A 23,937-nucleotide genomic window follows, 5' to 3' on the forward strand; every position below is an offset into this window, starting at 1 on the left:
TAGTTATTACTAAAAAACAGTATATATAAAACAGTAGCTGTAAAAATGAAGAAAAAAAGTTTTATAATTTATATAATATAATTTTTTTTATGTATGCACATAAAACAACGTCACCACATCCGTAATGCTCTCTTTGATGCATACATTGGACCATGTCTACACCAACATATAATGTAGGAGCAACAATACATTGGACCATGTCTACATCTACACCAACATATACTGTAGGAGCAACAATACATTGGACCATGTCTACACCAACATATACTGTAGGAGCAACAATACATTGGACCATGTCTACACCAACATATACTGTAGGAGCAACAATACATTGGACCATGTCTACACCAACATATACTGTAGGAGCAACAATACATTGGACCATGTCTACACCAACATATACTGTAGGAGCAACAATACATTGGACCATGTCTACACCATTATACTTCCTGTGTATCACTTGTGCCACTGACTCAGATTCCCCTAGGTTAAGAAATAAATACGCAATTTAAATCAGAAAATTTTCCATGTTGACTATTTCTGACTTTCTGAAGTTTTTTTCCATTAACTAAAAATAGACAAAAATGTCATCCGTTTTCGTCGACTAAATCTAGACTAAAACAAAAAAGACAAAATTGAGACAAAAACTGACTAAGACTAAAATGCTCAGACATTTAGTTGACTAAAACTGACTAAACGAAAAATAAATGAAGATGACTAAATATGATGAAAACGAAAAAGGAGCACTTGACACATGACTAAGACTAAAACTAAAATGAAAATAGCTGCCAAAATTAACACTGGTCGGGATTAATGAAGCTGATAGGAGACTGCTTCTCGGCTATACGAATTAAAGCCACGATTGAAAATAATGTACTTCCTTCTTGACAATAGCATATACTATAACAATAATAAGAGTGTACAAGAACAATGAATCTCATTGCCATGTAGCCTACGCCATGTATAGCCTGCCTATGTGATCAATAAAAACGCGAACTTGAATTCCATCATCATATTTATATGTTGTGTCCGTCCACTATGTTTGTTACTTTGTTATTTTCTCCCTCTATGTAAAGCGACCTTGGGTCTCTTGAAAGGCGCTATATAAAATGAAGCTATTATTATTATTATCACGTCTGTGCGGGAGCTCACAAATAGACTGTTAGTCTCAGTGAAGTTTCAACGGAGGTAATCTATTCTAATTGAAGTAGAAAGCATTTCGTTGTGACCAATCTTATTTGGAAACATGACACAAAATAGTATTTTGCTTTTTATTTTAAACAATATTTAATCGCGTTTGGAGGTGGGTGTTCTGCGTCTGCCCCCCCGTGCCAAACAAGCAGGCCAACCTCTTGTTCGCACGTGAGCCCGTTATAATTACACTACTGTCGCTATTTTACAATTAACTATAATGAATTACGGGTCATACAGAACACGCCAGTGTTGAAACTAATGCACGGAAGCTTATTTCCGCGTTGTAGACTTCATATTCTACTGCTGGGCGCCAGGTACACATGCTCTGAGCTGTGAGTAGATATACGCACAAAGTCAAGCACACGTTCAAATGAATAAGTCCCACACTTTGCTTAGAAATGATTGTACGCACGGGTTACGCACATATCTGTGCGTACGCACCATTGATAAATGAGGGCCCTGGTCTGTGGTGCAACGTGGTGTTGGTGGATGGAACGAGACATGATGTCCCAGAGGTGCTGGATTGGATTGAGGTCTGGGGAACGGGAAGACCAGTCCATAGCATCAATGCCTTCGTCATGCAGGAACTGCCGACACACTCCAGCCACATGAGGCCGAGCATTGTCATGCATAAGGAACCCAGGGCCAACTGCACCAGCATAATCTGAGGATCTCATCCCGGTACCTAATGGCAGTCATGGTACCTCTGGCTAGCACATGGAGGTCTGTGCGGCCCTCCAAAGATATGCCTCCCCAGACCATCAATGACCCACCGCCAAACCAGTCATGCTGGAGGATGTTGCAGGCAGCAGAACGTTCTCCACAGCGTCTCCAGACTGTCACATGTGCCCAGTGTGAACCTGCTCTCATCCGTGAAGCGCACAGGGAGCCAATGGCTAATCTGCCTATCCTGGTGTTCTCTGGCAAATGCCAATCGGGCTGCACGTTGTTGGGCTGTGAGCACAGGCCCCACTTGTGGACATCGGGCCCTCATTGAGTCTGCTTCTCATAGTTTGAGCAGAAACATGCACATTGTGGCCTGCTGGAGGTCGCTTTGTAGGGCTCTGGCAGTGCTCCTCCTGTTCCTCCTTGCACAAAGGTCCAGATAGTGGTCCTGCTGCTGGGTTGTTGTCCTCCTACGGCCCCCTCCACGTCGCCTGGTGTACTGGCCTGTCTCCTGGTATCTCCTCCATGCTCTTGACACTGTGCTGGGAGACACAGCAAACCTTCTTGCCACAGCGCATATTCATGTGCCATTCCAGATGAGCTGCACTACCAGAGCAACTTCTGTGGGTTGCAGACACCGCCTCATGCTACCTCTAGTGGTGAGGGCTCTGGCAAAATGCAAAAGTAACCAAAAATCTGCCAGAAAGGATGAGGACAGGGAGATGGTCTGTGGCCACCACCTGCAGAACCATTCCTTTATAGGGGTTGTCTTGCAAATTGCCTCTAATTTCCACCTGTTGTCTGTTCCATTTGCACAACAGCAGGTGAAATTGATTCACAATCAGTGTTGCTTCCTAAGGGCTTGTGTCCATAGCGGACGTTTTTTTCAAGGCGGACCGCTTTGAAAAAAAGAAAAAAAAAATAGCTCAGAGCGTTTTCCTGGGTCTCGCGACTGCCGCGGCTCCGCCCCTTCCTCGATGTTGATTACCTTGATGAGCCAAATTTCCTTGATGATTTCCAAAAGTTTAACTAGTTTCAACTTTATGCGCGGAGAGCACTCTGCCCAAAAACGCTGCCGCCAAGAGCTCATAAACGCGAGGCGCGGGGCTGGGAAATGAGTCTCCAGCATAGAAATTAATGACAGGAAGGAGCGGACAACTCATAAAACGTCCGCTATGGACACAAGCCCTAACTGGACAGGTATCCCAGAAGTGTGATTGACTTCGAGTTACATTGTAATGATTATGTGTTCCCTTTATTTCTTTGAGTAGTGTAGTTGGCAGCAGGAAAGTTTGATGCGTCTTTTGTATCGCTTTGTATTTCTGTGCGACTTTTATCCTTTTGTATCCCCATGTGTTGACCGTGTTTTTAAACAGAAGAGAGTGCAGCAAGGCTTTGTTGTTTATTGATTATGGTTGTAACTTTGTAAAGTGAAATTTGTGAATGAATGATTTTATGTCTGTGTAGTAATGTAATCCTTGTAGTTGGATACCAATGTTATTTAATTAGTGTTTGTACTGTATTGTGGAAACCATTATGTGAAATGTTTGTTTGTCTGTTTATGTACGTTTCCAATGCAGTTTCACGTTGCTAAGATGACGTCACGGATTAAAATTAAATAAAGAACGTCTTATGCATCCTTCGAGACTGTCGTTTGGATCCAAGGGCTGTAACACTATATTTACCTTGCTGTGGCAATATATTTCCCATGCTGTAATACTATGTTTACCTTGCTGTGGTAATATATTTCCCATGCTGTAATACTATGTTTACCTTGCTGTGGTAATATATTTACCATGGTGTAATACTATGTTTACCTTGCTGTGGTAATATATTTTACATGCTGTAATACTATGTTTACCTTGCTGTGGTAATATATTTCCCATGGTGTAATACTATGTTTACGTTGCTGTGGTAATATATTTACCATGCTGTAATACCGAGTGCTTCGAGAAGCTAGTGAAGGGCTACATCTGTTCCTCCCTCCCCATCAACCTGGACCCCCTGCAATTTGCATATCACCCCAACAGGTCCACGGAGGACACCATAGCCCATGTGCTGCACACAGCAGCATCACACCTGGACAAGAGGCAGGGGAACTACCGTAATTTTCGGACTATAAGGCGCGCCTGAATATAAGCCGCAGCAGCTAAATTGAATGATGTGTACATATATAAGCCGCACTGGACTATAAGGCGCAGGTGTTTTAATGTTTAATTACCATATGTAAGGGTTAGTGCACATTGGGGATTGTCGGGAAAGAGATGGCTGTTTGAGGAAGCTCCCATTTATTAACATTTTTGTTTAAACAGTAACGTTAGCTAGGTACTAACGTTAACTCACGGAACAATAGCTAGTTAGCCAACGCTAGTGAAGGAAACGGGTGTTTTTGGGTGTTTTTCAATGTATGTGATGTATAGATTGGGGGAGATGAGAGCATCTAAAGGGGGCCGGGTCAGGGAGGTCAAAATGTGCAGGCTGACGGTGGTGGAAGCAGGAGACGGTGGGTCAGAGCGAGCAGGGTATTAGTGTGAGCACCACACTGAGCAGAGCAGAATGTTTTGAATTCCCCAGTACATCAACAAGCTGATACACGGCACAGAGCGAGGGAGAGGGGTGACATCCTTAATGAAACAGTAATGAAACGTTTAGAATGTGTGTCTAAAGGTTAAACGCGGTTGTCATGGCAGCAGCACCTGACAACCAGGAGAGGGGCGGGCCGTCGTTGCTATGACGAAGATCATATAAATCGAGCAGTAGTTCCGGGTAAGGGCAGACCAAGAGCGGCTAAGGGCAGACTACAATCTGACTGAGACTAAGAGGGAAGAAACCATCAGAGACTCTCATCCCTCTCACCCTCGCCGGTGGGGGGGGGGGGGAATGACACATCATCATTAGCTTCGGCTAACGGGAGAAGGGTTCTGGCTAGACAAGGCCTCAGCCACCATTGGACTGAATAACAGCAGAGACGATAGCAATGAAAATACAATCTGATAACATCTGGGCTGAGGCTTCTGTTTATATCAATAAACAACGCTCTTTCAAGAAAGGTATGCTGTCAAGGTGTCGAATTCTTACGAAGGTGGTGAAACATTATGGTGGCGGTTTGCACTAACGGGGAGAGATAAGGATTGTACAGCCAGTATATGAGACGTCGGGATCATTAAAAGTACACAACGCAGAGGGATTGGATGGAGAGAAGATAACACAAGAAGACGTGATAGTGGCCGATTGATCAGAATCTAACAGTTGGTGCCGTGACCCGGATTTGCAAGAGATGAGAACAACGGAAAAAGACTTTTTCAATAATGGGGCGACAGTGAACAACAGTCATCGTGTGTGGGAGAATCATGATCGAGCAAGGCCGGCCAGCCCTGGGAGAGAGCGGCGAGTCGAGCGGTCATGAGGCGAACCAGCGCTGTAGGAGAAACAGCGCTCAGGAGAAAGATGAGAGTTCACTGTGCACACACGGTTGTTTTGATCTTTTAAGCCAAATAAAACGAACAGATAGTGCATTCGTAAATAAGTAGCGACAGAAAGGCCAGCTGTAATAATATGAGCAGAGAGCCATGGTGTTTTGAAAATCGAGGGTGTTATCTACAGAGAATGAAAAACAAACGGGCCGGGGTTTAAGGAGGGTAAATGCGAGATGAGGAGAGGGGGAGGGGGGGGGGATGCTGAACCAGACTGAAAAATTGTTATGGCGGGATTGTTATGACAAGACTGTCGCCTGAGACGGCCCACCTTAAACTGGTCGCTGTGGTCTCAAGACGGCCGGAATTTGTCATGACGGGAGGAAAGTCGATCGGGGGTTTACCTTAAAGTGTGTATTATGTCCGATAAGCAAGAGTTTAGTCCGGGAGAAGAGTCCCCTGATATGGATAGGAAAGAGAGAAAGACAGCTGTGTTTTTAGGCCTTGGAAGGAAGGGCAGCGGCCGTTTGTTTGAGAGAGTAGCCATTAGGCACAGAGACAAGATGGCCGCAAAGGGCCACGAGGAGGATGAGACAAGATGGCTGCACAGAGCCATGAGGAGATAAGGATTAGAGTCGGAGAGTGACACGTCAACTAAAATACTCTAGACTGAGTTTTGCCACCATCTAGGGGGGACAGTGGGATAATGCAGGCAAATGTTTGAAGATAGGTCTCTACTACCCTCTAGTGGAGGGGGGGGGGGTAGTGAAGGGGAGTTTATCAGGAGGATGACAGAGTGATTCCATAGGTCTCTACTACCACCTAGTGGCGGAGTGGGGGAGTGGGAGAGGGTGGATTATTATAATAATAATAGATATACAGGTTAATTAAATAGAGTTTAATTATATAATGGGTTAAATAAGAATTGCACAGAGAGTAGAGGTGCAGTTAATTGAATGGGTTAATTATGGAATAAAGAGGGAGTTTGAATTCCGGTGGGGCTTTCTCACACCTAATAAATAGGCAGAGTCTTCAGACGACACATCACCAGAAGATCTGGTGCGCGCCAAGGGCCAACCTGGGACGATGAGATAGAGTTGCGCGAAGTGGGTATCGGTTAGCTGCTGGTGTCACGACGGAAGACGACAAACGGGGACAGATATGGGTGTGGAGAAGGTGGTAGACTAATAGAAAAACAAGGGAAGTCAAGTGTACAGACGACTGCTGGTGTTGTGTTTCTGCTTTCAGCGGGGGGAGACACCGACAGCGGTGGAGACGACCAGGAGACAGACTGAAGGAGGAGGAAGCAGCAGGGGCCAGGCACCGCAGCCTGGTACACAGATCATCTACAACAAGAGGGAGGAGACGGCGGCGGTAGGGGGAGCAGTTGTGGAGAGGACAGCCAGAGCACCGAGGCTGTAGCAGACCAGAGGAGACATTTTTGCCTAGGGGACCGCACCCTGGAACGGGGACCAGCTCAGGAAAGGAGCAGTCGCTGAAGGAGCCCTTGCCCTAGAAGACAAGACCGGCCCAAGATGGGGGGTGTACTGTAAGAGAGGGAAGGGAGCGCTCTGATTTGACGTGGGGTGTAACTAAGTAAGGGGGCCAAAGGGTTTAGGTGTGTTGTCTGAAAAGTTGCAACTCTGTGTCTCTCTGTCTCTCTCTCTCTCTCTCTCTCCTCCCTGACCGTTGTTTAGCCTTTCTGGTTTAGGTGTGATGCGTGTAATGGGAAACAATAAGGCAACAGGATAGAATTGTTGGGAGCAGACGGAGGGGCCCTAATTGTTATGAGTCTATTTTTGGGTATAATTAATTGAAAAACCAGATAATGATTTATGATTCTGAAGGTTGATTAAGAATCAAAGGGGGGAATGAAGGAAACTGGTGTTTTTGGGTGTTTTTTTTAATGTATGTGATGAGCAAAACAAAAGAGATGATTGTGGACTTTAGGAGGTTGGGGGTCAGGGACTACAGCCCCCTCAGCATCGACGGGGCACCAGTTGAGAGAGTGAACAGTTTTAAGTACCTCGGAGTCCACATATCCAAGGACTTGACATGGACCACACACATTGACAGTGTTATATTATCAAGAAGGCACGGCAACGCCTCTACTTCCTTAGGCGCCTAAGGAAGTTCCAAGTGAGTCAGAAGATCCTTAAGAACTTCTACTCATGCACAATAGAGAGCATCCTGACTGGCAATATCACCTCCTGGTTTGGGAATAGCACTGCACAAGACCATAGCAGACTACAGAGAGTGGCCTTCAGCCGAACGCACAATCGGAGGGGGGCTTCCCACTCTCCAAGACATTTACAACAAGCGCTGCATGGGTAAGGCTAAGAGAATAATCAAGACCCCAGCCACCCAAACAACTGCCTCTTTGAACTGCTGCTGTCAGGCAAGTGATACCGGAGTCTCATGGCAAGCACAGAGAGACTCAGAAGGAGCTTCTATCCCCAGGCCATCAGGATGCTCAATGAACAATAACACTATGTAACAAACCATCAAATATACCCACAGCACACACATCCACACTCACTTTAAATAAACAACTCACTGTAGCACCCACTTTACTCACTTTAGACACTTTATATTATTGGTAAGAGATTTGATCATCATCTCATACCTCATTGCACCTCACCACCACAAAGTGGCACCACAAGCTAAGCTATTGTATATTGTTGTAACTCAGTTACCTTCTCTACTCTGCATTGTATATATATATATATGTGTATATATTGAAACATTTTGTTTTGTTCACACTTGTTTACGTACTTGACTCTATTTTATACTTATATTATACTATCTTTTTATTTTATCTAGCACACTCTCGGGAGCAAAACAGAAAGAAGCATTTCATACAAAGTATTCTGTATTTCTGTATGACAACTAATAAAGAAACTTGAGAACTACTATGTTTACCTTGCTGTGGTAATATATTTCCCATGCTGTAATACTATGTTTACGTTGCTGTGGTAATATACCGGTATGTCCCATGCTGTAATACTATGTTCAGTTCAGTTCAGTTATTTTTTATTTCGGGCTTTGGACACATAACGGTCATTCCATAAATCACCAAAGTTTTACCAGCTGCTATTGCAGCATTGTCCAATTGTCCGAAAAGGGCTAGGAAGAAGCACTAGGCTCGTCGGGCCCTACCCCTGAAGACTTAAGTTTAATTTATCTTTTTTTCATTTACATACATACATAGTAGATACATATAGTACACATTTCAGTGCACACATATAGTACACATTAATACTTTTTAATATGCCATTAACACTTTGAGCGCCACTCACGGCTAATCTCGGGTTTACGTTTTTTATTTTTTTTATTAGCGATCTGAAATCATATTGCATCGCGCGAGCCTACAGTTGGAGATCCAGGGGCCGCCGGCGATCAGATGTGAAAAAAGCGCCCCCTATCGTCTCCCAGATGGTAAATCACCCTTTTGGAATGGACTCAATGAAAATGGATGGGGAAAAAAAATATTCCAGTCCACATTTTCCAGTCCACTGATGCAGCCGGAGTTACCAGAGTTCATTCTGGAGCATCTGAGCCGCGGCGATCATGGGTTATACTGTACACACGTTGGATCAATATACTTATCGATTTTTTCGAATGGTGATCAGGAATTGGAATATACCATTTGGATACCATCTGATGTCAGGTAAGGAATCTATGTTATCAGTGTTAGGATAATCAGACTCGTTTTCATGGAGATATAAGCATTTCCACTATATGTGATATGGCTGTTTCACTGTAAAAGCCATGAGGAAATAATAGCAGCGATTATCAGCGCACGGCACGAGCGTGCGTGCGCACACATATACTATCGACCATCTAGCGTTTATTTGAAAATGATTCATAAATAGACCGACAAATGATAACGTTCTGGAATATTCCAGTAAAAGGCGATTATCATGGGATGTGTTGTTTTTTCTTCGAAACAGTGGTTTTCAAAATGCTATAAAAAGGAAATGAAGCGATAAAAACACAATCTGCTTTGCCAATGTTGACTGGAAAATGATTCTTTGATAAGCGATGGGCAGATTAGACACATAGCATAATTTAAAACATAGATTAGGCAATATTAACGTTACATGGGCCGTGGACCGTGGCATCAACGGGGTAAAAAGGAAAACACGGCCTGACACTGAAAGTGTTAAAGCTCTTCTTCCCTTCTGTACCTATCAAAAAGAGATTTTAATTGATTTATGTTTTCACAATATTTTAGTTCATCCTGTAGCCCATTCCACATGGTGGCTCCGTAAGAGGATACACATTATTTTCAGGTTGGTTTTCATCAATTTTTTTTTGAAATTCAATGGTCCTCTGAGGTTGTATCCCCCCTCTTTATCCAGAAATGTGCTTCTTACATTTAATGGTAATTGATTATTTCTTGCTTTGTACATAACTTGCAGAGTTTTAAAGTTTACCATATCAATGAACTTCAAAATGTGTGATTGTAGAAACAGTGTGTGTGTGGTCCCGATATCCTGCAGTGTTTATTACTCTTATTGCTCTTTTTTGTAGGATAGTCAATGTATTTATGGTTGTTTTGTATGTGTTACCCCATAACTCTTCTGCATTAATGCAGGTAAGGCAAGATCATTGCACAGTACAGAGTGTGCAATGAGTTGGGATTGAGTACATGTCTCACCTTACGAATAATTGAGATGCTCTTTGCCATCTTAGCACTCACATATTCTATATGGGGTTTCCAGCAGAGTTTATGGTCTAAAATCACTCCCAGGAATTTATTTTCATATACTCTTTCTATTCTATTATTATCTATTATCAACTGAATGTCTGTTTTTATCTGGCCGTTTACAAACACCATACATTTAGTTTTATTTAGATTTAAAGATAATTTATTTATATCAAACCAGAGTTTGTATTTATTCATTTCTATTGTTAAGACCGTCATAAGCTGCTGGATGTCCTCCCCTGTACAGAACATGTTAGTGTCATCAGCAAATAGTACACACTTCAATACATTTGACACACTTCAATACATATAAATTAAACAGTTTGGGTCCCAGAACCGAGCCTTGAGGGACTCCACACATTATTTTCATACATCTAGATTTGCAATCTCCAAGTTGTACAATTTGTTCTGTTTTTTATGTAGCTTTCAAGCCAATCTGACACAACCCTCTGAAGCCATATTTAACCATTTTCCTTATAAGGATTTTGTGATGAATTGTGTCAAAGGCCTTCTTTAAGTCTACAAAGACTCCAACTGTGTACAACTTTGTATCTATGTTTGTTATTATTTCTTCAGTTAATTCAATCAATGCCATTGAGGGCGATCTGTTGGCTCTAAAACCGTATTGGTTCTCAGTTAGTAAGTTATTATTTTCTATAAAGTGATCCAACCTGTCACAAACTGTGAGAGCACGGAAATTGGTCTGTAGTTTGTGTTTATTGCCTGCTTTATAGACTGGGGTGACCTTTGCCTTTTTCATTTTATTTGGGAATACACCATTCCTGAATGACAAATTGCATATGAAGGTAAACGGTTTTACTATGGTATCTGTAACTGAGGGGTACAATTCCCTGACTGTATTGATAAGTATGGTATCATTAAACCACTACCGCTTTATGTACTTTAATTACTGGCCATACAGTACATGATATATAAATATGATGAACACTTCCCACAATGAATCGGTTCCACACAAAGGTGTAATCAAGTATTTATTGCAGCAAAAGGTACATAATATACTTCTCTGTATTTTACTTTGGATGCGCTTATAAGGCAAAGGAATGTGCGTAGGCAAATCAATAATGAATGTCCATTCTCTGGTTACGCAGGAGGTAATTATACAACCTGAATCTTAGGGAATTATATCTATGGTACACTAGTAATATATAGCGGGAGATACTGGAAGGGTCCCCCCGGTTGTAAGCCAGCAGGGGTAGAGGATCTGTCGGTAGTAGAGAGTCTGGTCAACGATGACTAAGGAGACTCCAAGTACAGGAGACGGTGCAATAGTCTCTTGATCCACAGACGAATACAGCTGTTCTCCGTAGACTGTAGCTCCACAGTGAAGAAAGCTAGCCGGCCTCAGGCTCTCTGAGGCGCAGACTCGACTGGTCTCCTCACAGGGTAAATCCAACACGTGTAGGCGTCGGCGATTCTCCGCTCCATAAATCACAGGACCAAAACAAATATAATCCAGCCGCAAAGGGCTATGTAGTCGGGTAGATTAATCCAGTGTACATGTCCACACGGTTCTCGTCTAGGTCTCCTCGGGTGAAAGCGCCATGAAAGCAGCCCAGCCTAGCTGATACGAGGAAGCGTTGGTGATGCTGGTCACTGTAGAACTTTAGCCGCACGATACACTATACACAAATAGACTATTACTGACTTAATAGAAATATGTCGCACTCGACGGTATAGCGCCAAACTCTGACAATTCAGTTATTAATTCGCACGCGGTCTCAATGCTCTATTTTGGGGCCAAACAGGCCATACTTCACCGCACGGAGTATCGTGGGTGAGGCTTCAACTTATTGGGTAACTCTACTTCTGTATTCACCTGCGCCATATTTATATGCACGGCGAACAATCTAGTGCCAACCTCATTTCTGTCTCGTATTCCTGGGCAAGGCCGGGCATGTACAGACATGTCTTGACGGTGGCTTTGAACCTGACTCTGGAGGCACGGCCCCTGGCGCCTGTGGACCGCTGTCCAATAGGAGAATGAAATACCATGGTCTGCACTAGGCTAAAGGGATATTCCGTGTATATGTACAAGGAATATACAAGGGATATCAAACGATATACAAATACTATGCAATATATATCAATCAATAAATATATATATTCGGTTTAATCTGATCCTTTGTAACAGTATCCATTGTTTTTTTTAACAAGTGACATGCTTAGGTCATTACAGTGAGTAGATGTCTTGTTTTTGCATTTGCTAACAGTTTCCATAACTTCCTGTTCCTCCACAGCTCTCAAGAACATAGAGTTTGGGTTACAGAAACCCCACTCATCGGCTGGCACATTTTCCTCTGTATCTGCCGTTATAATTTCATTTGCCAGTGTGGGTCCTATATTAACAAAGAAGTCATTGAAACCATTACTGTAGCTATTTCATTTAGATTGGTTATTGTTTTGCCGTTGTCAATGAAGCATTGCGGGTAATCTGTGGACAATGATCCTTTTTTTTATAATTCTGTTAAAAATGCTCCATAATCCCTTTATATTCTTTTTATGGTTTTCTAATAAGTTATTATAATAATCTTTTTTACTAGCTCTAATCATGTGAATTCATTTGTTTTTATATCTTTTATATTTACTTTCAGTATCTATAGTTCTATGTCTTAGGTATTCCTTGTATAGTGTGTTCTTTTTGTTACAGATTTTTTTTTAATTTATGCGTAATCCACGGTTTCTTTGTCTCAGTTTTCTTTTCATCTCTGAATAGGGCAGTTTGTCATATACCGGTAGTTCCCCAAATATACTAATAAATCTATTATATGCTATATTAGTATCCTCTTCATTGTATATATTCCAGTTTTGAGCCAACAGATCCTGCCTTAGGGATGCAGTGGTCTCCTCTGTTATTAGTCGTTTGTATCTAGGTATAGCTGCTATCTTTTTATTCTCATATTCACACTTATATATTGCAAATATTGGCAGATGATCTGCAATATCTGTCACTAATAATACCCCCCTCTCTATGTTATTTCCAAATTCAATTGTATATATGTTATCAATTAGAGTTGCTAAATGTATCTATAGATTTATGCTTGTATGGATTGAATACATTTAAATTAGTCGCCACAAACAAATTACTTTCTGTTGGGATTTGGAGAACAAATTTTCCATTGTTTTTGTGAATATGTCAATATCAGTCCCAGGAGCTCTGTAAATGCAGCTGCCAATTATATTTTTATGTTTTTCTCTACATATCTCAACAGTAATACATTCTAGCACATTATCAATAACAATAGACATATTTTCTACCACCTTATATTTGAGGTTGTTGTTCACGTACAGGGCAACTCCTCCCCCTATTTTCTTTCCCCTGCTCCTATAATTTAACTCATATCCTTGAAGAGGAAAGTTGATGCCCCTGTCAGGGTCAAACCATGTCTCAGAAAGAGCAACAATGTTGAAGGGTTTTTTATGTTTCTTTAGATAATCCCTGATTTTCCCGTAATTAGTATACATACTTCTACTGTTGAAGTGTATCATTGATATATCATTTCCAGGTGGTTTTATGTTTAGTTGTTCCTCAGTATAATAGATGCAATTTTGTTCTATGTCATTGAATATATTATTGTCCGGATCAATGTATTGTTCAAAGTCATATATATCATATGCACTGTATTGTTTACCTTCAGTGTATGTTTACCTTGCTGTGGTTATATATTTCCCATGCTGTAACACTACAGTATGAGTATGTTTACCTTGCTGTGGTAATATATTTACCATGGTGTAATACTATGTTTACCTTGCTGTGGTAATATATTTCCCATGCTGTAATACTATGTTTACCTTGCTGTGGTAATATACTGTATGCCCCATGCTGTAATACTATGTTTACCTTGCTGTGGTAATATACTGTATGCCCCATGCTGTAATACTATGTTTACCTTGCTGTGGTAATATACTGTATGCCCCATGCTGTAATACTATGTTTACCTTGCTGTGGTAATATACTGTATGCCCCATGCTGTAATACTATGTTTACCTTGCTGTGGTAATATACTGTATGCCCCATGCTGTAATACTATGTTTACCTTGCTGTGGTAATATACTGTATGCCCCATGCTGTAATACTATGTTTACCTTGCTGTGGTAATATACTGTATGCCCCATGCTGTAATACTATGTTTACCTTGCTGTGGTAATATACTGTATGCCCCATGCTGTAATACTATGTTTACCTTGCTGTGGTAGAGGCCTCCTCTCTCCAACTCTTCTATTAGCAGCCTGTTGGTCTCTCCCAGCAGTAACAACTGTTTATTCAGCAGGTGCATATGCTGCTGCAGGTCCTCACTGCTGGAGAGCTAGGTAACACACACACAATGTTCTCTGTAATAAACACATTTGTGACAATCATACATGTGCGTGCGTATATATATATATATATATATATATATATATATATATATATATATATATATATATATACACACAAGACCAATGGGTGGCCTCCTTACCTTGACTGACAGCTGTGTGAGCTGGTGTTCAGCATTATAAGCTTCATTATTGGCCTTCTGAAGCTCCGCCTCCAGATGACCCAACCCACTTTGACACTCCTGTAGCTCACCCTGGAACAACCAATCACAATGTTGGGTTTGATTGATTGATTGATTGAACATTTTATTAACAGATTGCAGAATGGGTACAATACAGTACAGCTCAATACACACAATTGTTAAGGGGATGCAGACCAGAGAAAGACTTTCGTCTTGTTTACATCAGGGTCCCGCATTTTCAATTCATCTCGTAACATATATGACATACATGACATACAGATAGACAGTACTGTTACATCTAGACATTTATGACATACCAGATCTACAAATATACAGTACTGTTTTGTGAGTACAAAAAGTCTAAAAAGAGAGTATATACATTTGAGGGGGAAGAAACTGTACATTGGAAGAGGTAGGGTAGGTGGGGTGGGGCGGGGATTGGGTAGGTGGGGCAGTGGGGGGGGAATGTACATTGGAGGTGGTTGGGTGGGGGGGGGGGGGGGGTTGGGTAGGCGGGGTGGGGGGGGAAACTGTACATTGGAGGGGGTTGGGTTTGGACATTTACAGGGGCCAGTTTAGAATTGCAGCCTCCCGTAGGTGCTCTTTTAGAGAGGTTTTGAAGGTGGGTAGTGATTCACATTCCTTTACGGCTGTGGGTAGGGCGCAGGGATTAAAGCAACTGAACTTTTTTTCAGGCCAAGTCATATTCTTATTTGAACCACCACTGTATTTTTTTTTTCTAATAGCGTTAGCGTTTTAAGGGAGTCTACTTGTAGAGCCTACTGTCCTGACTGTGACTATAGACTCTACTGTTGTGGTTGTTGTGCCAGGCAGGGAGGCTGTGTTCTGGAGAGCGTGAACGCAAGTGTTGTGGCTAGCTTCTGATTGATGGCGAGCTAGCACCCTTTTGCCATTAATCAAATCAAATCAAATTTATTTGTAAGGCCCGACAACACACGTTAATGTCCCCATGGGCCGGACATAACTTATGTACATATACCGATATGCCCTACTACAGTATGTTACATGTTTATTGCACAATGTTGTTCTATTGGATTCTATTATGTTATTACTACTGTATTGCACATCGTTGCGGGCAAGACCACCCGCATTTCATTGTATACTTGTATGCCGTGACAAATAAAACTCTTGACTTGACACGTCTTATTTAAAGTCAAGAAGAAACATAATACTTTGAACCATGAACAAAAAGGCTTGTTATCATACAAACAAGGGACTAAACACGTTTCGCAATTATGCCACAACAATGTGGAACGCCCTACCCACAGCCGTAAAAAAATTTGAATCCTCAGTGTTTCCCACAGGATTTAGTGAGACTGTGGTGGTGGGTGAACCTCTGCCCCTCTTGAGAGCAAAATTAAGAGGCTAGATCTATGATGAAGTTGAACTTTGTGCTCAAAACACAAAATCGACTAGACACTAGAGCATACATTTGAGCCATCAAAGAAATTAAGCAAAAGTGGTTACCTGTGTTGAACTAGTTTTTTTTTTAATTTTTTTTTTTTTATAAATAAATAGACTGGATTACTATTATGACTGCCAATAGTACTGATACATCCCTATTGGCAAACTTTATATAAAAAAAAATAACAAAAGTAATTTTTTTTAATTATATATAAATCAAGATATTATATAAATATAATCAAATTGACGGAAATCCGTCTCAAGACGGAACGCTTTAATGCCTGAGGGCGTTCCACATTGTTGTGGCATAATTGATAAATACAATTATGCCACAACATAAGGTGGCCCGCCTGCTCTCAAACCTACCGAAGTCGGCCCATGTCACCCCACTTCTTAGGGACCTGCACTGGCTCCCCATTGCTGCACGTATCCGCTTCAAGGCCCTCGACCTAGCATACCGTGCGGCAAAGGGAACCGCTCTCGCCTACCTCCGGTCAATGGTCTCTAACTACACACCCTCAAGACCCCATACGCTCTGCATCTTCTGGCCGCCTCAGACCTATCCAAGCTCCGGGAGGGTCATCAAAGAGAAGCCGCCTATTCTCAGTCCTTGCCCCACAATGGTGGAATGAACTACCCACCCCAGTTAGGACAGCCGAATCCCGTACAATCTTTCGCCGTCGACTAAAGACGCACTTCTTCAACCATTATCTGAAATAATAATAAAAAAAATTAAAAAATAACCTTACTGTCATGCACTTGTCCTAATAAACTAACCTACACTGTAACACGCAACACTTTGATGAACATTGTTACTCAGCTGATAGAGTTGTACCCTTCCTGATGACTTGTCGTACAGAACTTGTAAGTCGCTTTGGATAAAAGAGTCAGCTAAATGACTAAATGTAAATGTAAATAATTGTGAAATGTGTTTAGTCCCTTGTTGAGCCGAATCTGGGTTTAACATGATTTGTGGAGCTCCCTCTGGTGTTGTGGTTGTGGTATTCACTGACCTTTGGGAAGTATTTTGACATGTGGTGTAGTGTATCTTGTAGACCAGGCCCATTGCAAGTTGCTGTACTCTGTCGTCTACTCTAAGACATCCTAGGTTGTCAAAGTTGGCAGGGGTGAGGTGGGTTCTACTAGTAAGATCAAGCAGTAGTCTGACCAGTTTGTTTTGTGATGTTTGTAATTTAGTTTTAGTGCTTTGGTACCATGAGGTTTCAAGTTTCAAGTTTCTTTTATTGCCACACGGCCAGGCCGGTGGAATTTGGGCACGGTACAGGTGGTAGCTGCGACAATAGTAGTAGTAGTACCCTTGTCATAGTACCCTTGAATGAGTCACACTGAAACCACCAATCACAACATTAATTCCCTCTGAAACAACCCATCACAATGCTAGAATTGAACAGCACATCTTATTACAATAGAGAACAGAAAAAACAAAAACATCTTAAAGGGGAACTATCTTATAAATGGCCTTTTTCAGTGTTTAGCATTGTTTCCTAGCTATGTGGACTTATATTAATATGATCTATGGCTCTAATTCTCATATTGGCGCATTCTTCCAATTCTCCTCTCACAATATTCACCCTCACTGAACTGAGTCATCTGAAAATGTGCTGATCTGTGATGTCAAAGATGTCTCAGCTGCATAATAATGTGGCTGTGTAGCTGACAGGCCCCACCGTGGTTTAGGTGCCCAGGCTCAAAACGGCTTAAGATCTTGAGGTAGAAAAATGCTGTTTTTGAGTAATTCATTAGAAATACAAAACAATGAATTAAAAAAAAAAAAAAACAGAGGTGTTCCATAGACTCACAGGAATTGTGTAAAAGTGACCAAATAGTGAAAGAAATAGTAAAATAGTTCCCCTTTAAAAGGAACATGCCAACAATATAGGAAAGCAAAGCTCAATGCCTAGCTTAGCACAATGAATGGAAGCGGACAGTACTGGTTAGCCTAGGCATCGTCAACTAACACCTCTTGCCGAGTTTAAGCTACAGTAGGCTTCCATTCATTGTGCTAAGCTAGGTTAGCTGGGCATTGGTGTAGTACTATGCATTTACCAGTCATGTCTGGACTTGATTGATTGATTGAAAAGTTTATTAACAGATTGCAGAATGGGTACAGTACAGTACAGCTCAATACATACAATTGTTAAGGGGATGCAGACCAGAGAAAGACTTTCGTCTTGTTTACATCAGGGTCCCCCATTTTCAATTCATCATATGACACACACGACATACAGATAGACAGTACTGCTACATCTATACATTTATGACATACCAGATTTGCAAATACAGTACTGTTTGTGATACTAAAAAAATCCAGAAAAAAGAGTGTATATACATTTTACATAGAAACTGTACATTGGAAGAGGTTGGGTAGGTGGGGGGTGGTTGGGTGGGGCTGTACATTGGAGGTGGGGGGGGGGGGGGACACTGTACACTGTACATTGGAATACTGACAAAGCCATACTTGGTCTTTACTGTACAACTGGGTTAGGACATTTGTAGGGGCCAGTTTCGAATTGCAGTCTCTCGTAGGCGTTCTTTGAGAGTGTTTTTGAAAGTGGGTAGTGATTCACATTCCTTTACAGCTTTGGGTAGGGCGTTCCACATTCTGGCCGCCTCAGACCTACTCCTATCCAAGCTCCGGGAGGGTCATCAAAGAGAAGTCGCCTATTCTCAGTCCTTGCCCCACAATGGTGGAATGAACTACCCACCCCAGTTAGGACAGCCGAAACACGTCCAATCTTTCGCCGTCGACTAAAGACGCACTTCTTCAACCATTATCTGAATTAAAAAAAAACAAAATAATCTAACCCTAACTAACCATACTGTCATGCACTTGTCCTAATAAACTAACCTACACTGTAGCACTCAACACTTTGATGAACATTGTTACTCAGCTGATAGAGTTGTGCTCTTCCTGATGGCTTGTCGTACAGAACTTGTAAGTCGCTTTGGATAAAAGCGTCAGCTAAATGACTCAATGTAAATGTAAATGTAAATGTGGCATAATTGCGAAACGTGTTTAGTCCCTTGTTTGAGCCGAATCTGGGTTTTACATGATTTGTGGAGCTCCCTCTGGTGTTGTGATCGTGGTATTCACTGACCCTTGGGAAGTATTTTGACATGTACATGGGTACCTTGGTCGCATAGTGCATCTTGTAGACCAGGCCCATTGCAAGTTGCTGTACTCTGTCGTCTACTCCAAGCCATCCTAGGTTGGCAAAGTGGGCAGGGGTGAGGTGGGTTCTAGGAGTCAGGTCAAGCAGTAGTCTGACTAGTTTGTTTTGTGATGTTTGTAATTTGGTTTTTAGTGCCTTTGAGGTGCTTTGGTACCATGAGGTGCAAGCATAGTCGTAGTACCCTTGAATGAGTGCTCCTGCCAGAGTCTTCAGGGTATTCTTGTTTACCAGAGAGGAGATCCGGTACAATAATCGAGTTCGTTGGTTGACTTTTTTTTATTACATTGGATGCCATTTTGTCACAGGAAAGATTAGCCTCTAGGATGGAACCCAGGTAGGTAATTTCATCTTTCCTTGTGACAATATTGTCACCCACTGTAACTGAGAAGCCGTCGGTCTTGCTGAGTTTGTTATTTGAACCGAAGAGAATGGACTCTGTTTTGCCCATGTGTAATGATAGTTTGTTGTCGGCGAGCCATATGCAGATTTTGCCTAGTTCCGAGCTGAGGGTTTTTTCAACCTGTAACTTGTTCTTGTCAGAGACCAGCAGGGCTGAGTCGTCCGCAAACAGGAACAAGTTGCAGTCACAAGCTGACGACATGTCATTTGCATAAATTAGGAACAGTAGCGGTCCTAGTATGCTTCCTTGTGGAACACCACAGTTCACTGTGAGGGGGGGGGGGATAGGGTACCGTTTACCTCCACCCTCTGTTCTCTCCCCTCCAGGTAGGATTGTATCCAGCTCACTGATAAACTATCAAAACCAATTGCTTTTAGCTTGTCAATCAGAATGGACCTTGGTGTAGTAGCCTACTATGTATTTACCTGTAGTTTCTGTGCCTTAGTGTAGTACTATGTATTTACCTGTAGTTTCTGTGCCTTAGTGTAGTACTATGTATTTACCTGTAGTTTCTGTGCCTTAGTGTAGTACTATGTATTTACCTGTAGTTTCTGTGCCTTAGTGTAGTACTATGTATTTACCTGTAGTTTCTGTGCCTTAGTGTAGTACTATGTATTTACCTGTAGTTTCTGTGACTTAGTGTAGTACTATGTATTTACCTGTAGTTTCTGTGACTTAGTGTAGTACTATGTATTTACCTGTAGTTTCTGTGCCTTAGTGTAGTACTCTTGATGTTGCTGCTGCAGATCCTGGATCTGTGTGTGCAGGCGGGAGGTCTCTGTGTGCGTGTCGTGTTTGAGGTGTGTGTACCGCCGCTGCTCCTCTGTCAGGCTGGCTCTCAAGGACTGGATCTCTACATCCTGCACCATCAGCTGGGCCTTCTGCAACACACACACACACACACACACACACACACACACACACACACACACACACACACACACACACACACACACACACACACACACACACACACACACACACACACACACACACACACACACACACACACACACACACACACACACACACACACACACACACACACACACACACACACACACACACACACACACACACACACACACACACACACACACACACACACACACACACACACACACACACACACACACACACACACACACACACACACACACACACACACACACACACACACACACACACACACACACACACACACACACACACACACACACACACACACACACACACACACACACACACACACACACACACACATTACCATAGAGTTGTTGTGTTCCTCTAGGGCAGTGGTTCCCAAACTGTGGTGCGCGAGCGCCCTCTAGGTGGTGCATGACATGAAAAGGCTAATGGTGGTAAAAAAAATAAAAATAAATTTACAATAAAATTTCATAAAAATCTTAGTCAAACCTTTAGTATTATGGATATTAAACATGCTGGCAGAGTACATGCATCCATGTTGTCATGAACATTTTAATTAAATAAAGAAATTCCCTATCCATAGTCGCCGTGGGAAGAGATAAAATTAAAAATGTAATCAAATAAATTCCCTACCTACTCATGGCCTTAACTGACAACCAACAGGAACCAAACAATATTTTTTTGTATGCCTAATAAATATAACTAATATACATTATTTCAAATGGGGATTTTCACTGTGTAAATCATGAAATTCAAGAAACGTTTTAATAAAAAACGTACGTTTTAATAATAATAATAAACAATAATGTCTCGGGCGTGTCTGACACAGGTGTGCTTCATCTGTGCACGGAGACCAGCAAAAAAAAAATTCTAACAGAAACCCATTGGGGGGTGCGTCAGCTAGGTCGGGAAGTGACAGGGGGTGCACGGCCAAAAAAGTTTGGGAACCGCTGCTCTAGGGCCGTAGTGCTGTAGTATATTATGTTACCATAGAGTTGTTGTGTTCCTCTAGGGCCGTAGTGCTGTAGCAGACCAGGCTGCAGAAACAAATTAGTGGGGGGGGCATAAAATGTTCTCGGGGGGGCACAATGTTTTTTTTTTATAAACTTAAATTTTTATTTTCATTTTTTCAACAACATACATAGACAACATTCATAGACCATACACAGTACATAAATTAAAACAAATAGACAAAAAATTAGTAAAGAAAAAGTGTGACATGGGTCCTTCGGTCCATTCTACATTTGCATTATTTATTTACATTTTTATTCATTTCCTTGTATCCTTTTCAAACCTCTGTGATGTCGTTACTTCCCCTCCTGTATTCTTCCCATTTCCCCCATTTCCATTCAAACTTTTCTTCTTGCAGCCTCAGCAGATGTGTGATTCTCTCCATTTCCTGTATCCCCTCTACCAACTCTATCCATTGATCCTTTGTCGGCACTTCTACCTTGTACCACAGTTTAGTTAAAGCTTTCTTGGCTGCCACTATCAATATCTTAATCAAATATTTGTCTTCCCCTTGGATTCCTTCCTGTGACAGATTCCCCAAATACAACACTTGGCCTCCCTGGGGTATTTCGTATCCTATTATTTCATTTATTATCCCTCCCATCTCTTCCCAGTAGTGCCTTATCTTCTGACATCCCCAGAATATGTGTGTATCCTGTCCACACTCCCTCCAACATGTTTTCTTTGCTGGTGTGTAATTGCCCTGTATTTCTGGTGTTATAAAGTATCTAATTATATTTTTCCACCCAAACTCCCTCCATATCCTTGATCCTGTGGTTGTTTGTTGTGTCTTACATGTGTCATACCATTCCTCCTCTGTTATCTCTATTTCCAACTTTTCTTTCACATACAATGTTGTATTTCCCTTACTGTCCATTATTGCCTGATATAGTGCTGATATCACGCTCCCCTTCCGTCCTTCGTATGACTTTACCATTATCTTAATTACCCCATTCTGTTCTTTGTCTCTATCTTGCTTTATTTCCTTGTTATAGTAGTCCCTAATCTGTAAATATCTAAAGTGGTCCCTATTCTCTAGTCCGTATCTTTCTTTCAATTTTTGTAGAGTCTGCATCTCCCCTCCTTCTGTCATCGTGCACATTGCTGTTATACCCCCCCGTTCCCACCTCTTGAACCCATGATCTTCTATCCCTGGTCTGAATTTGTTGTCGTGTGCTATCCATCTCAGTATCTTAGATTCTTTTTCTAGCTTGTATTTCTTTACTATTGTGTTCCATATGTTTATAGTGAATCTGGTAATTGGATCTAGTAGTTGTTCCTGTCTTCTGAACAGCTCCCTATCTCCTATCAGTGCCTGCACTTTGAATCCCTCTCTTTTGGTTTCTATATCTTTCCATTTGGCCTCATAGTTCACATTGCACCAGCATGCTACTGTTCTAAGCTGTGCTGCATAGTAACAGCTTTCTAAACTGGGTACTGCCATCTCTCCTTTCTCCTTTGGTAATTGTAGAGTCACATATCTGATCCTTGGCCTTTTCCCCCCCCAAATGAATCTTGATATCCGTCTATCCCATTCCCTAAATTGTTTTTGTGGTATTAATATAGGTAGGGATTGAAATAGGTATAGTAACCTTGGTAATATGTTCATCTTAATGATTTCGATCCTTGAACTGAAATCTAGGGGCATCACCGTCCATCTTTCTAGATCTCTCTTGATTTTCTGATTTATCTGTGTATAGTTTGCATCGTATAACCCCTCCACCCCTCTTGTGATGTTCACCCCTAGGTACTTGATCCTGTCCATGTCCCATTTGATTTTGTATTTTTCTTTGATCTCTATCGTTGGTGTGTAGTCACAATGGTTTTTCAACACAGGTTCCCTTTTATACGTTTCAGCTGGGACAACGGCACTGTGGCTTGCTTGGCGCTGCTCACGGTGCTGAACTAAACAGCAGAGAGGCAATTGAAAAATCTAATTTCTCTCCATCTTAAGAACATTCACTTATACAAAAACAGACTGAACGGATATATATAACAGACCTGCTGGGGCAGCGGACTGAGAGCAGGGGACACAAACAGGCTGGATAAGATGGTCAGGAAGGCCAGTAGCGTGGTTGGGGTGGAGTTGTACTCTAGCGAGGATGGCGGAGAGGAGGAACCTTGCTAAGCTCCAGGCCATCAGGGAAAACCCCTCCCACCCACTATACACAGACTTGGCTGACAGGAGGAGCATGTTATAGGCTCACACTACCTAAATGCAGCACTGAACGGCACAGGAAGTCCTTCATTCCGACAGCCATCAGACTATACAATGCATCACTGTGCCTCACTGAGCACAGAGTGACAGTTACCATCTTCCTGGACTCTGTGCCTCACTGAGCACAGAGTGACAGTTACCATCTTCCTGGACTCTTACTTTTTAAACAGCACTGTGCAATATTACACCTACTGTAGACTTCAGTATATTTTTACTGTATTTATTTACTGTATCTTTTATTCTATTTCATTTTATTCTATT

The 23,937-nt window shown here is 41.9% G+C and overlaps 1 protein-coding gene across 3 annotated transcripts in view; it reads right to left on the minus strand.

Annotated features, from left to right (window-relative positions):
• tsc1a (TSC complex subunit 1a) overlaps positions 1-23,937 on the minus strand; it is a 155,655-nt gene that overhangs the window by 36,617 nt on the left and 95,101 nt on the right. For all 3 annotated transcript variants that reach the window (XM_084307339.1, XM_084307340.1, XM_084307338.1), the window contains exons 19-21: positions 20,219-20,401; positions 14,463-14,573; positions 14,187-14,309 (exon numbers count right to left, since the gene is read on the minus strand). In XM_084307339.1, the coding sequence (XP_084163465.1) occupies positions 14,187-14,309; positions 14,463-14,573; positions 20,219-20,401 (417 nt within the window). The remainder of the gene's footprint in view (positions 1-14,186; positions 14,310-14,462; positions 14,574-20,218; positions 20,402-23,937) is intronic.

The sequence above is a fragment of the Notolepis coatsorum genome, assembly GCF_963971535.1.
Source record: "Notolepis coatsorum genome assembly, chromosome: 2".
Taxonomy (NCBI): domain Eukaryota; kingdom Metazoa; phylum Chordata; class Actinopteri; order Aulopiformes; family Paralepididae; genus Notolepis; species Notolepis coatsorum.